This window comes from Pollachius pollachius (assembly GCF_949987615.1).
Source record: "Pollachius pollachius genome assembly, chromosome: 3".
Lineage (NCBI taxonomy): Eukaryota > Metazoa > Chordata > Actinopteri > Gadiformes > Gadidae > Pollachius > Pollachius pollachius.
Window position 1 is genome coordinate 12,131,548 of NC_136936.1, and position 16,426 is coordinate 12,147,973.

Consider the following 16,426-nt stretch of genomic DNA (forward strand, 5'->3'; position numbering starts at 1 on the left):
GTTTATATCTTTATTCTATATCTATATTCTACATCTATATCCTATATAATATGACTATATTCTACATCAAAATGCTATATATGTTCCCCGCTGGTTAACTGTAGGTGACCACTAGTTATTTTCAGGGTAGCTGATAAACTGCACTGCCTGTTTAATGTGGTCAGGGGGAATATCCTCTTTCTACTTTGCATTTGACTCGGAGGCCCAGGAAGGAAGGAAGAGCTTGAACACATTTGTTCTAGTTATTATCTTAAACCACAGGAACAGAAGTTTCCACAGACTTTTTCTGTCACACCAGCTACCTCCTCTACAGTAAGAATATTTTTTGCTTTAATCATACTTGTTTAATTAGAAAAGTAATATTCATATATCAAGCACAATAACCAATTCATTTGATACAATGAATACAAATAACAGTCATAGGACTATGTATTTTGTTAGTTAATATTAGTACATATTTTGTTAATATCTGTAGAACAACGCCCTGAGAGAAACAAACTATGAATCTCAGAACAGCTGCAAGAGGCTTTGTAGCCTTCCTTCTGTCAGTACCAGGTTTGTACATTTACGTTGTGAACATTAAGTTGATCAGTTTCAATGGGTAAAATGACAAGCAACCCGAATGAAGAGAGGGTGCAACAATATGTTGTGATTTTATCTAATGACATCTAGAGTACTGACCTTTTTTGAATAACAAATATGTTATATTTTACTGAATATTGTAGCGTTGCATTTGAGATTTTAAAACAGGCTTGTTGACCAAATTAACCCGTCATTGTGTTCAGAACACCATGGACTGGTTAATTTAGTTCCTATTTAAAGTTCAACAGTCTTAAGTTGAGACTGTGAACTTATTGTTAGAAGCCAGCATTGGTCACCTGCCTTGTATTGTGTGTGTTTGTGCCCTCAATCCCTTGATGAGATGTGAGATGATGTCTCCAATGCTATAGCTATAGGAGTGTCACTATCTGCCTCACTGTATTTATCACTAGGTGTTTCACTAGCTCTTCACTAGCTGCATAATGTTGGTGTCCCATGATTTTCTGGAACCTTTCTCTGACAGCTCAGTGTTCAGCATGTATTTCTGGTTAGAGCTGCACCAAGCCTCCATCTCATGTGTATCTTGTGATCATGCATTTCATGTGCTGAACCATCATTCTCAATGAATTGTGTTTGTTTTTTTGCAGCATTACAGGGTAATGATGGCTGGGCAGTTACTTACCCATCTAGTAATGTCTGCGCTTTGAGAGGATCAACGGTTGCAATCAGCTGCACCTATAAATACCCTTACCGTCTTACAAGGGAGAAAGAACTGTGGTTTAATAATAAACACAATGAGCTAGTAGATCTGAGAGATGATACAGACTATACAGGTCGTGTTGAATACAAATGCAATCAGCCCAGCTGTAACTACTACAGCTGTACTGGAACTTGTACACTGAGAATCAATGACCTGAGACAGAGTGACTCTGCTGTCTACAACTTTAGGTTTACAACAAACCGAGAAGGCGGGGCATTTAGTGGTGTCTCTGGAGTGGAGATATCTGTGACAGGTAAACCTTGATTACAAATTACTCTCTTCTGATAAACTGATGATAACGAATGACTCTATTCAATTTGTGTGTGTCTGTGTGAGTTTGTGTAGGTGTGTGCATGTGCCCCCTTTATTTATTTATTTTTTTAACTATATTAATTTTTCGTTTTGTGAAATTTCTTCCCTGGCCCAGATCTCCAGGTGAAAGTGTTCATTCAACCTACCAGTCCTAACAGGGTATGGCTGAAATGTCACAGTCAGTGTCATCTTACTGATTATCATAAATACATCTGGTACAGGAATGGAACTCAACAAGATCAAGGATTGTTCACCTTGTTCAACAATAACTCTGAATACAGGTCTTCATGTGCTGTTAAAGGATCCAAACATCTCCCCTCTCCATCAGTGTGTAAGAGCGCCACAGTACACTGAGGCTAGACGTAATGGGTCTTTAGTGTAACAAAGTACATGTAGTTTAAGTATGAATGAACTATCGTCCATGTTGAAGCCGTCTTCAGCCTCAGGGTAGGCCTACCAGTAGTACAGGGTAGGCTACTGGCACTACTGATACCATTTAAGTTTTGGGTAAAACAGAAACATACACTACTTGCTTTTGATTCCATGCATATGAAAAGCAGAACAAATACAAAGTTTGAAAAAGTTCCCCTCGTATTTGGCACCAGAGGGTTCACAGCCATAGCTTGAAGCTAACAAAGGTGCAAATTAGAAAGATAGCCGACTGAATAGATTTGCTCCTGGATTATAATTTTGGAATATAATTTAGACAAAGGACTGTCCAGTGTTTACGGACTTCTTCTTATTTATTTGTATTATTATCGTTGACATTATGACCGCATCCAGTCTATAATGAGCAACGTGTAAGGACAACCTGCAAGTTGCTCTTCAAAGATAAACTGGATTCAATACAAGGCTTGGAAAATGTTCATGACACTAGTCTAACTGCCTCATGCTTTATTTTTATACTTGGGTACATACTTCACTTAATTTTATTAAGACAATATGTTCAATAACTAACGTGATATAACTGTCAACAGACGCTCCAACGACCCCCATAGTGCGAGTCACACCCCCTGGTGTAATAAAGGAGGGCAGTTCAGTGAATCTGACCTGCAGCAGCGAGGCCAACCCAATAGCAAAGTACACCTGGACCAAGGTTACTACAGATCATCAGTCCTCCGGACACAGGATCGAAGGACAACAGCTTTCCTTTCATTCCATCCAGTCTTCAGACTCTGGACAATATCACTGTGGAGCTAAGAATGACCTTGGAACAAAATCCTCCCCCATCTCAATTGATGTGAAATGTGAGTAAAAGAACAAACAGAATAACATCATAACACAGATGTTAATGTTTACAAGTTACAACCATGTCAACATTTAGATGAACCATCTCAATTCATCCTGCATTCCATTCATTCCTCAGAAGTCTTTTTTATATCATCATTCATATCAATGTACATCATGTTTGATATACCTCTAGATGGGCCTAAACACACATTTGTGATAACAAGTCCCCCTGGTGAAATAAGGGAGGGCGGTTCAGTGAATCTGACCTGCAGCAGCGAGGCCAACCCAATAGCAAAGTACACCTGGACCAAGGTTACTACAGATCATCAGTCCTCCGGACACAGGATCGAAGGACAACAGCTTTCCTTTCATTCCATCCAGTCTTCAGACTCTGGACAATATCACTGTGGAGCTAAGAATGACCTTGGAACAAAATCCTCCCCCATCTCAATTGATGTGAAATGTGAGTAAAAGAACAAACAGAATAACATCATAACACAGATGTTAATGTTTACAAGTTACAACCATGTCAACATTTAGATGAACCATCTCAATTCATCCTGCATTCCATTCATTCCTCAGAAGTCTTTTTTATATCATCATTCATATCAATGTACATCATGTTTGATATACCTCTAGATGGACCTAAACACACATTTGTGATAACAAGTCCCCCTGGTGAAATAAGGGAGGGCGGTTCAGTGACTCTGAGCTGCAGCAGTGATGCCAACCCAGCAGCTAACTACACCTGGTTCAAGGACAACCAAACCTTGCAATGGAAACCAAGTCAACCTCATACCTTGGATTCAGTCAGCTCTAAAGACAGTGGAACGTACCACTGCCAAGCAGTAAACCAATATGGATATCTGGGCTCCAACTCGGTTTTCATAGATGTCCAGTGTGAGTGGAAAACGATGATAACAAAAAGTTGAAGTTAAATAGTAATCATACAAATCTGTACCGTATAATATGTCAACATATTTGCTATATACCGTCTTGCAAAATTGTTAAGCTGCTTTTCATGTATTGCTTATGATTGGTAAACTATGATTCACAGGAATATTTTATTATTCGAAACAGAATTCTGTTCCCACTGACATTGTAGTTTTGTGCACGGCTTCTTATCTTTAGGATGTAAATATATATCATTGTGTTTTGACAGACGCTCCAAAGACCCCTTCAGTGAGCGCGAGACCCTCTGGTGAAATAAAGGAGGGCGGTTCAGTGACTCTGAGCTGCAGCAGTGATGCCAACCCAGCAGCTAACTACACCTGGTCCAGGGAACATGGAGGCTCAGTGGAAGAATTAGGAGAGAACTACACCATCAGTAACATCACAACTGAGCATGGAGGAAATTATTACTGTGAAGCTCGTAATGCAGTTGGACTTCAGAATTCAACTTTGTTGTTCCTTAATGTGACAGGTAATTGTTCCTTTAAAATAGCACATTGTTTAAAGACCGACCAAACACTTGTAATACCTGAGTACCAGCACCATCGATGGTAAGACACAGACTCATGCAACGGCTCTACTCAATTTGTGATTGGCTTAAATTATGTGTTGCCACTTTTATTAACTTTGGTGCTGTACGAGCAGTCTAGTTATTTGTCTATCCAGTGTACTCTAGAGTAAGAGTATCCACACTATTTTTTTCATCAATTGGAGATCTGTTACATTTAGCCTCTGATATATATATGGACAGTATTTCATCCTTCACTTGAATCAAGTGTTAAATCACTGTGTTTCAGCCACACCATCATCACCGTCATCAGTGCCTACAACTGTGGCAGCAGGAACTGTAGCTGTTTTACTGGCCACCATATTCCTCGTCATCTTCCTCTGGATGAGGTGAGATATTCTCTCTCTCTCTCTCTCTCCACAATCATTTCTTCTTCTTCTTCTTCTTCTTCTTCTTCTTCTTCTTCTTCTTCTTCTTCTTATCTCTCTGTTCTCTTCCCCAGAGGAAAGAAGGCTTCTAGGAAAGCATGTGGCCAGGGAGGAAGGCCAGATACCAGGGAGGAGGTGAGAGACAGGAAGCTAATTCTTACTGTGACTCCTTTACTCCTTCCACTACCGACTACCCACTGCTGGGTGGTGGAAATACCCAGAGCCCATACCTCTAAAATCTCATGTACTTTTAGAGGTTTCTGTAACTCCTAGCCCTTTCGCTACGAGACCTTGATGACAATATGCAGATACAATGCCCAAGAGATTAGCTTTAAAGGGGAACATCAGGCAAGGGGAACCAAATCAAATAGCATAAATGTTTTTTTTATAATGCTAACGTGACTCTTAGATAGACACTTGTTAATGGACGAGGTAACGTATTAAAGTTGTATTCACGTTATGTTTAGTTACGTCTATTCATTCAATGTAATTTCATTCTAATGAAATAGCATCAACATTTATTAACTTATTGTTACATTTCTAATATATCATTGAATTAGTTGACTACCCATACAGCTGTGGCTGACTTTATGTGGCAAATTCAATTGTGGGCTAGCCCATTGCTGTTATCCGTGGTCATATCAATCATACCAAAAATAACTTTACGAGTACCGAAATCCCAGACCAGTTGGACCATTGAGGAAACTTTTCCAGGTTCCTTTTTTTCTTGTGAGATCAAGAGTGATATATATATATATATATATATATATATAGAGAGAGAGAGAGTGTGATCTAGGCTGAGATGAAGGGACAAACAGAGAGACTTCTGCCAGTGAGCAGAATGAGAGGACAGAGTGATAGAAGTAGTGATGTTTAATCCAAGCAAACACTGAAACCTAGCAATGATTAGAAAGAGGAATATGTTTAAGAAGGAGAGTCTTAGAGCAAAACCTACAGCGGCCTGCACTGTGGAACCACTAGTCACTGCCAACGGTCTCTAAATGAACCATAAAAACATCGGCTGCTGAACAGCCATTTAAGAATAAAGTGTTTTCTAAATGTACTTCTCTGTCCTCTCTCCCCGTCAGTCTCCTCCGTGTCCTGTGTATGACAACGTCTCAGCTCTGACCAATCGCTCAGCTTCTGCAGCACCGAGAGAACCAATAGAAGAGCAGAATGACCTTCACTATGCCAGCATTCACATCTCTCGCTCAAAGAACCAGGAAGTACGATGTGGGTTTGCTGGTGCTCTGGTAAAGTCTGATCATACAGAGCAGGTCCTTTACTCTGCGATCAACCTTTAAAGACCCAAGGCTGTCCCTGAGTAAGCACTCTTGATATTTCTCAAAAAGAAACTTTGAGGCTTGAGACTTCATCATCCCAAGGGACAGCTTGTGGAGGCAAAGCCATTTATAAACTTTCTACAATTTAGTGAGTTTCTTAACTTCTCTTTTTCACTTCTTCCTTTCAGTGACAGGAAACTGATGTCAGATTTGTAGATCAAATAAACATCCCAGAAAATGCATTATCTTGATATATTTTCATCATTAAATGGTTTTTGATAACATTTCTTGCAATAAATGTGTATTTTATTGTCATAATCTTTGTTCAGTGATTGTATATATCGTTTAGTTTGTTAGTTTCTATGAATACTCTTCTAGCCAGAAAAAAACGCTTTCTATCATTACTTTGTTGGTTGATGTGGGTGCTGCTGAAAATGTTAATAATGTAATATTACGCTTGTTTCGGCATTAAAATGTGTTAGTGAGTAAGCTAAACTGCTTATGGTGTTTTAATGCTTCCAGGCTATATTCTGTTTAAGAAATAACCTAAATGATACATGTTACAAAACACGTATTTCAAACATGTTGAACCATGCAGGCTGGTCTCATAAAACGTTCATATGACATCTTATGAAAAGTTATGCACAATTTTCAGTATGATTCCTACAAAAGTCTGGCAGCACGAGTGATCAGTGCGCCTGCACAAGCCCCAAGAAGTGCAGAACCAGAATACATTGCAACACATGCAATATTACGATTGTTTTGGCATTAAAATGTGTTGATAACATTCCTGATCTCCTGATCTCTTGGTTCGTGACTTGTTTGGCTTGATTTCCAAACATCGGCACAGCCAAATATTGTTCTAATAACTCAGAAAACCAATCAGATTAAGTAACTTATTAAAAAGGGGCTAAGCTATTTGACTAAGACACACAAATGCCCAGAGTCCATGCCCCAAAACCACATGTAAAACTTCTAGTTGTTGCTTTAGTTGTTCCTGTTAATCTAGCCCTGCCACTTTGAGAACTTTCTGCCAATATGCAAATGTAATTGCCAAGAGATTAGCTATAAAGGGGAAACAGCAAGCACAGCTATGTTATATTGTAAGATAGTAGTGCTTCATGGTTGTTGTGAAAAGGGGTCCCATCCGTCCCCCTCGGTTCCTACGCCCTTGCATACGAGTTAGACTATTGATAATGAGAGTGAGATCTAGGTTGAGAGCCAGTGAGAAGAATGACCAGACCGAATGCTGGGAGTAATGATGAGTAATCCAAGCAAATAAATATCTATTTGAGAATGATACTACCAGCCCTAGACTTTTGGAGGAAACCTAGCAGTGGTTAGAAAAGAAACATGTTTAAAGAATGACTCTGGAAGTGAAGCCTACTGCCTGAATGGTGGGACCACAAGTCACCACCATAGGTCACTAAATGAACCAGAAACACAGGAAGTGTAAAGCTTCATAAATGTATTCTTCTGTTCTCTCTTCCCATCGATCACTTCCTGTTTCTGTGTTTGAAAATGCCTCAGCTCTGACTATTCGCTCGGCTTAGAGAGCTCAAATAGAAGCAAAGGAAGAGCAGAATGATCTTATATATCCAACCATCTCTCACTTAGAGAGCCAAAAGTGCTTCACCGTCCTCCGGGATCCCCCTGTCCAATCAGATCAGGTAGACCAGGTCCTTTACTCTCTGGTCAACTTTCCAACACTATCCCTGAGTAAGCCCCTTTTAATACTATCTTAGATATTCAACTTTTAACTTCTAAATCTTTGTAAAATCTGCTTTCCAGGGTAACAGATTTCCATCTTCTTTGCAGGGACACTGACCAGACCTCGGAATTGTACAGCATACTTTATTTAGATGATGAGTGATGTAGTCTGTAACATAGTACTATGAATTGATCCTGGTCAAATCATGAAATACACAAGCCTAACCCAAGTTTGAAAAACGAAGGATTAGCGTTTAACTCTATGGGTTTTATATCTACATGCTATTGTATGATTCATGGGCCATTTTGGGTGACTAGGTAATAACATTCTGGCAACCACCACCACCAAAATCTGATAGGAGTGAGTGGGAATGGTGTGTGCAAGACAGTGACAGCCTGAACTGCTATAAATCCCACCCCTAAATGAAAAAACAAGTTTGCCGGTACTCAGTTGAATCTACACTACCTGCTCATTGCCTGAATGTACTGCACATGTGAGGGGAGGTCTTCAATGAGAGCCCAACCTACTCCACTTGTACATTGGTTTGTATGGTAGATACCTCCATCTATAGGCTACATACATGCTGTTGCCTGCATATCCACTGCTTGGCTGATTTGGTTACCAGGTCACCTGCTGATGTGATTCGCCTGTCAATTATGTAGTAAAGCCAGGCAGTGTAAAACGATCAAAACAAATGATTGAATTAAAGAGTCTGACTATTATATCAGATTTATAAGTAAGACTAGAGGTATACTGGTTTTCAAAAAATGTTTTATACTGTTTTTCTTTAACGGAGTACCCTTTAATGTTTTTGACCAAATCACTATTTACTATTTTTGATTCATTCCTCCAAAAAAATGTAAGGGTTCAAATTTTATCATGTCAACGCCATTTAACAACTCCCATTCGAAATACGAACAACTTGTAGCCCCCCCCCCACACACACACCGCATGCACAAAATAATAAATGTGGAAGGCTTGTATGGGACTCGGGTGCGGTTGCAAAAAATGATGACCATCCTGATAACGGGACCACACAAAACAATGAGGGACAGAATGAGAAATCGAGAGAAAGACGGAGAACAAATGATGGAGGGATAAACCATCCTGATCACGTGATACACATGATGAAAATGATGTCGAGAACATCAGACACCCAAAATAGAGGATGAGAAAAACAATGGAGAAAACGAGGTAATCAAGAAAAAAGAGTATGAGAAAAAGTAATTTTATTCTTATTCAATACAATTATCCCCATGATCTTAATTATTTACTTATTTCATAAAAATAACTGTTATGGATTTGTATTTTCACACAGGGTACATATCGGTTAGAATTTCAAAAATCTTGGCCAGTAGCTCGACTAGCCCAAAGGCTACTAGGCTCTGTAATCAGTAATGAGGATGTGGCGGATGTGATTGATGTGGGTGTGTTGTGGTGGAACCACAGTCTTCTGAAGATGGATTTTCAACCCTGAAAAAGGTGTCACGGACCAACGCGTTGTGGAGCCGCCACAGTAGACGATAATGCAAACTTCTTCACTCTCTCTATATACCCATACCTCGCTCGCTCTCTCCCTCTCTCTACCTTGCTCTGCCTCTCTGTATACACCTCAACGCCGCTCTCTCTCTCTCTATAGCTCTGCCTCGTTCACTTGCTCTCTCTCTCTCTCTCTCTCTCTCTTTATATGTCTTTCTCGTTCTATCTCCAACAGGACGATACGCAGCCTTTCCATGTACTTATCCCTATCTCTCTCCCTTTCGTTCTCTCTCGCTTACACACACACTCTCTCTCCCTCTTTTGTTTTTCCTTATCCATCACCCCCTCTCACGCCCCCCCCCTCTCTCTTACTCATTTTTACTCCTTGTCTCTCATTCATCCTACTTCCTATTCTGTCCATCCCCCTCGGTGCACCATGCTGCGATCATTTCCTCTCCTCCTCTCCTCCTCTTCTCCCCCTCTCCCTTCCTCATATCGTCTCCTTTTGCCCCTTACCTCTCCCCTGTCATACCTCTATCCCTCCCCCCGTCCCTCTGTCCCAGTGATTACATCATCCAGAATAATCCCAGGTGGAAGGTGAGTGTGTCGCAATGAAGTGTCACGTGATGACGTCCAAAAAACACAAATAAATAATGAAATAGATAAATAGAATTACAAATAACCAAAAGGACCATTCCAGAGGTCATTCGGATAAACAAAGGAATTCACTGATGCAAAATACCCCCGATGCCTCTCCACTCCACCCCCACCTAGAAAGGTTATTAACTCATGAAGCACCACACATCCCCCACACATACACACGTGGACAAAATTGTTGGTACCCCTCTGTTAATGAAAGAAAAACCCACAATGGTCACTGAAATAACTTGAAACTGACAAAAGTAATAATAAATAAAAATTTACTGAAAATTAACCAATGAAAATCAGACATTGCTTTTGAATTGTGGTTCAACAGAATCATTTTAAAAAACAAACTAATTAAACAGGCCTGGACAAAAATGATGGTACCCTTAACTTAATATTTTGTTGCACAACCTTTTGAGGCAATCACTGCAATCAAACGATTTTTGTAACTGTCAATGAGACTTTTGCACCTGTCAACAGGTATTTTGGCCCACTCTTCATTAGCAAACTACTCCAGTTGTCTCAGGTTTGAAGGGTGCCTTCTCCAGATGGCTTGTTTCAGCTCCTTCCACAGATGTTACATAGGATTTAGATCAGGGCTCATAGAAGGCCACTTCAGAATAGTCCAATGTCTTGCTCTTAGCCATTCGTGGGTGTTTTTAGCTGTGTGTTTCGGATCATTATCTTGTTGGAGGACCCATGACCTGCGACTGAGACCAAGCTTTCTGACACTTGGCAGCACATTTCTCTCCAGAATGCCTTGATAGTCTTGAGATTTCATTGTACCCTGCACAGATTCAAGACACCCTGTGCCAGATGCAGCAAAGCAGCCCCAGAACATAACTGAGCCTCCTCCATGTTTCACAGTAGGGACAGTGTTCTTTTCTTGGTGTGCTTCATTTTTGCGTCTGTGAACATAGAGCTGATGTGCCTTGCCAAAAAGCTCCAGTTTTGTCTCATCTGTCCATAGGACATTCTCCCAGCTTTGTGGCTTGTCAATATGCATTTTGGCAAATTCCAGTCTCGCTTTTTTATGATTTGCTTTCAACAGTGGTGTCATCCTTGGTCATCTCCCATGAAGTCCACTTTGGCTCAAACAACGACGGATGGTGCGATCTGACACTTATGTACCTTGACCTTGGAGTTCACCTTTAATTTCTTTGGAGGTTGTTTTGGGCTCTTTGGTTACCATTCTTAGTATCCGTCTCTTCATTTTGTCATCAATTTTCCTCCAGCGGCCACGTCCAGGGAGGTTGGCTACAGTCCCATGGACCTTAAACTTTTGAATAATATGTGCAACTGTAGTCACAGGAACATCAAGCTGCTTGGAGATGGTCTTATAGCCTTTACCTTTTACATGCTTGTCTATAATTTTCTTTCCAATCTCCTGAGACAACTCTCTCCTTCGCTTCCTGTGGTCCATGTTCAGTGTGGTACACACCATGTCAACAAACAGCACAGTGACTACTTTTCATCCTTTAAATAGGCAGACTGACTGATTACAAGTTTGAAGACACCTGTGATGCTAATTAGAGGACACACCTTAGTTTAACATTTCCCTATGGTCAAATTATTTTCAATCTTTTCTAGGGGTACCATTTTTTTTGTCCAGGCCTGTTTCATTAGTTTGTTTTTTAAAATGATTCTGTTGAACCACAATTCAAAAGCAATGTCTGATTTTCATTGATTAATTTTCAGTATTTTTTTATTTATTATTACTTTTGTCAGTTTCAAGTTATTTCAGTGACCATTGTGGGTTTTTCTTTCATTAACAGAGGGGTACCAACAATTTTGTCCACATGTGTAGATACATTGACAGCACCAAACTCATTAACAACACACAGATACACAAAAAACATCAAAAATCGACCACACACAGATACAAATACAGCCCCAAACATTATCACTCAACAGAAACACACAAAACAGCAAAAATCGACCACACACAGATACACAGACAGCACCAAACATATTAACACATAGATACACACATGACACACAACATAACATCCATATAATTCACAACAACAAAAACACACAGATGGACACACAGAACACCCCCCCCCCCCCCCCCCCCCCCCCCCCCCCAGGTGTGGAGGAGGCGATGAAAGCCGACCACAGCGGCATGCTGTACGCCCTGTGGAGCTACCAGGCGCAGGCCGCTGACGAGCGGCCTTTTTTACGGGCACAGAAATACTCAGTATCCTGTTCAAGTTCTCCATTGAGGGTTCATGTATTTTAGTACATTTAAAAAAAAAAAACCTGTTGATGATGAATACATTACAAATGTTTGTAAAGTAATGCAAATCACAACTTTCACCACTTTGTGGCAGTAGATAATCACATTGACGCATTTTATGTAGTAGGCAATTCAAACTCTCTATATTGTGGTAACCCAGCACGGTGAGCGAGCAACCTCCTCCCAAACAGGACACAACTCCAACAGTTTTTTGCCCACTCACTGGGCAAAAACCAAAAAGGCACGTTTTATTCCAAAAACAAAGTCTCTCACTGAAAAAACACAAAGAACGGAAAACCTGGGAGGAATCGACGGTCGTATCCCGGTCTCTCCTCGCCCGAGCCACATGGCTAAGAGAGCCCTGAATGAGTGGAGAAGCAGGCTATTGAAGCCCTACTTCTCCAACTGTTCCTCAGGTGCTCTGCATGTCCTTAATTGGCCCGGGCCGGGTTGCCACAATGTATATTATATTTCTATAATATATATATATCTATATTATCTCAGCTTTATCTACATTTAACAACTATATATAATCAAAATATACGATATTCAACCCCTATAGTCTTTATTTTACCTCTATATTTTATATCTATAGTCTATATATTCTATATCTTTATTCTACATCAAACGTTATCCTATAACTAGTTTATATCTTTATTCTATATCTATATTCTACATCTATATCCTATATAATATGACTATATTCTACATCAAAATGCTATATATTTTCCCCGCTGGTTAACTGTAGGTGACCACTAGTTATTTTCAGGGTAGCTGATAAATTGCACTGCCTGTTTAATGTGGTCTGGGTGAATATCCTCTTTCTACTTTGCATTTGTCTCTGAGGCCCAGCAGTGCATGGTATTCATGCAGTTCATATTAACTGTATACAGAGGAAGGAAGAGCTTGAACACATTTCTTCGAGTTATCTTAAACTGCAGGCAAAGACGTTACCACAGACTTTTTCTGTCACACCAGCTACCTCCTCTACAGTAAGAATATTTTTTACTTGAATTGTACTGGTTTACTTAAGAAAGTAACATTCCTATATCAAGCACAATAGCCAATTAATGTGATAAAATTAATACAAAGAACAGACAAAGGACTATGTATTATGTTAGTTAAAATTAATGCATATTTTGTTTATATCTGTAGAAGAACGCCCTGAGAAACAAACTATGAGCCTTAGAACAGCAGCAAGAGGCTTTGTAGCCTTCCTTCTGTCAGTACCAGGTTTGTACATTTACGTTGTGAACATTAAGTTGATCAGTTTCAATGGGTAAAATGACAAGCATCCCAAATGAAGAGAGGGTGCAACAACATGTTGTGAATTCATCTAATGACACCTAGAGTATTGACCTGTTTTAAATAACAAATATGTTATATTTTACTGAATATTGTAGCGTTGCATTTGCGATTTTAAACAGGCTTGTTAAACAAATTAACCTGTCAATACGAACAGTAAAACATTGACAGTTTAATTTAGTTCCTATTTAAAGTTCAGTAGTCTTAAGTTGAGACTGTGAACTTATTGTTAGAAGCCAGCCCCCTGCCTTGTATTGTGTGTGTTTGTGCCCTCAATCCCTTGATGAGATGTGAGATGATGTCTCCATGCTATAGCTATTAGAGTTTCACTAGCTGTCTCACTGTTTTTATCACTAGGTGTATCACTAGCTCTTCACTAGCTGCATAATGTTGGTGTCAAATTATGTTTTTTAACATTACTCTGACAGCTCAGTGTTCAGAATGTATCTCTAGTTGCAGCTGCACTAAGCCTCCATCTCATATGTATCTTGTGATCATGCATTTCATCAGCTGAACCATCATTTTCAAATGAGATGCTTTTTTTTTTTTTACAGAATTACAGGGTAATGATGACTGGGCAGTTACTTACCCATCTAGTAATGTCTGCGCTTTGAGAGGATCAACGGTTGACATCAGATGCAACTATCAATATCCTAACGGACATAAAGTGAAGAAAGAACTGTGGTTTACTAATAAACACAAAAAGCTAGTAGATCTGAGAGATGATACAGACAATACAGGTCGTGTTGAATACAAATGTGTTTGGCCCAGCTGTTCCAACTATTACGGCTGTACTGGAACTTGTAGACTGAGTATCAAAGACCTGAGACAGAGTGACTCTGCTGTCTACAACTTTAGGTTTACAACAAACCAAGAAGGCGGGGCATTTAGTGGTGTCTCTGGAGTGGAGTTATCTGTGACAGGTGATTGATTAGAAATGACTCTATTCTGATAAACTCATGATGATTACGAATGACTCTATTTAACTTGTGTGTGTCTGTGTGTGTGTGTGTGTGTGTGTGTGTGTGTGTGTGTGTGAGTGTGTGTAGGTGTGTGCATGTGCCCCCTTTATTTATTCATTTTTTTAACTATATACATTTTTCATTTTGTGTAATTTCTTCCCTGGCCCAGATCTCCAGGTGAAAGTGGTCATTCTTCCTACCAGTCCTAACAGGGTATGGCTGAAATGTCACAGTAAGTGTCATCTTACTGGTTATCCTACATACATATGGTATAGGAATGGAACTCAAAAAGATCAAGGATTGTTCACCTTGTTCAACAATAACTCTGAATACAGGTCTTCATGTGCTGTTAAAGGATCCAAACATCTCCCCTCTCCATCAGTGTGTAAGAGCGCCACAGTACACTGAGGCTAGACGTAATGGGTCTTTAGTGTAACGAAGTACATGTAGTTTAAGTATGAATGGACTATCGTCCATGTTGAAGCCATCTTCAGCCTCAGGGAAGGCCTGCCAGTAGTACAGGGTAGGCTACTGGCACTACTGATACCAGTTAAGTTTTGGGTAAAACAGAAACATACACTACTTGCTTTTCATTCCATGCATATGAAAAGCAGAACAAATACAAAGTTTGAAAAAGTTCTCCTCGTATATGGCACCAGAGGGTTCACAGCCAAAGCTTGAAGCTAACAAAGGTGCCAATTAGAAAGATAGCCGACTGAATAGATTTGCTCCTGGATTATAATTTTGGAATATAATTTAGACAAAGAACTGTCCAGTGTTTATGGACTTCTTCTTATTTATTTGTATTATTATCATTGACATTATGACCGCATCCAGTCTATAGTGAGCAACGTGTAAGGACAACCTGCAAGTTGCTCTTCAAAGATGAACTGGATTCAATACAAGGCGTGGAAAATGTTCATGACACTAGTTTAACTGCCTCATGCTTTATTTTTATACTTGGGTACATACTTCACTTAATTTTATTAAGACAATATGTTCAATAACTAACGTGATATAACTGTCAACAGACGCTCCAACGACCCCCATAGTGAGAGTCACTCCCCCTGGTGTAATAAAGGAGGGCAGTTCAGTGAATCTGACCTGCAGCAGCGAGGCCAACCCAGTAGCAAAGTACACCTGGACCAAGGTTACTACAGATCATCAGTCCTCCGGACACAGGATCGAAGGACAACAGCTTTCCTTTCATTCCATCCAGTCTTCAGACTCTGGACAATATCACTGTGGAGCTAAGAATGACCTTGGAACAAAATCCTCCCCCATCTCAATTGATGTGAAATGTGAGTAAAAGAACAAACAGAATAACATCATAACACAGATGTTAAAGTTTACAAGTTACAACCATGTCAACATTTGATGAACCATCTCAATTCATCCTGCATTCCATTCATTCCTCAGAAGCCTTCCTTATATCATCATTCATATCAATGTACATCATGTTTGATGTACCTCTAGATGGGCCTAAACACAGATTTGTGTTACCAAGTCCCCCTGGTGAAATAAGGGAGGGCGGTTCAGTGACTCTGAGCTGCAGCAGTGATGCCAACCCAGCAGCTAACTACACCTGGTTCAAGGACAACCAAACTCTGCCCTGGGAACCAAGTCCACCTTATACCTTGGACTCAGTCAGCTCTAAAGACAGTGGAACGTACCGCTGCCAAGCAGAGAACCAATATGGATATCTGGGCTCCAACTCGGTTTTCATAGATGTCCTGTGTGAATGGAAAACAATAATAATAAAAAGTTGAAGTTAAATAGTAATAATACAAATCTGTACCGTATAATATGTCAACATATTTGCTATATCCGGTATTGCAAAAATGTTTAACTGCTATTCACGTATTACTATATGCCTGGTAAACTATGAGTCACAGTGATATTTTATTATTCGAAACAGCATTCTCATTCCCCTCAGTGAGCGTGAGACCCTCTGGTGAAATAAGGGAGGGCGGTTCAGTGACTCTGAGCTGCAGCAGTGATGCCAACCCAGCAGCTAACTACACCTGGTCCAGGCTCAGTGGAAGAATTAGGAGAGAACTACACCATCAGTAA

At 40.0% G+C, this 16,426-nt stretch overlaps 1 protein-coding gene across 1 annotated transcript; it reads left to right on the plus strand.

Annotated features, from left to right (window-relative positions):
• Positions 1-295: 295 nt before the first annotated feature.
• On the plus strand, positions 296-16,426 carry LOC307073273 (vascular cell adhesion protein 1-like; the record flags this gene model as incomplete). The annotated part of the gene is made up of 17 exons (XM_079732977.1): positions 296-312; positions 476-555; positions 1,188-1,553; positions 1,728-1,943; positions 2,590-2,859; positions 3,036-3,305; positions 3,482-3,742; positions 4,005-4,265; positions 4,591-4,690; positions 4,804-4,864; positions 5,818-6,018; positions 7,678-7,682; positions 14,199-14,314; positions 14,523-14,585; positions 15,385-15,654; positions 15,830-16,090; positions 16,290-16,426. Exons 2-17 carry the CDS (start codon positions 501-503, stop codon positions 16,424-16,426), a joined length of 2,913 nt encoding a protein of 970 aa, XP_079589103.1. The 5' UTR covers positions 296-312; positions 476-500.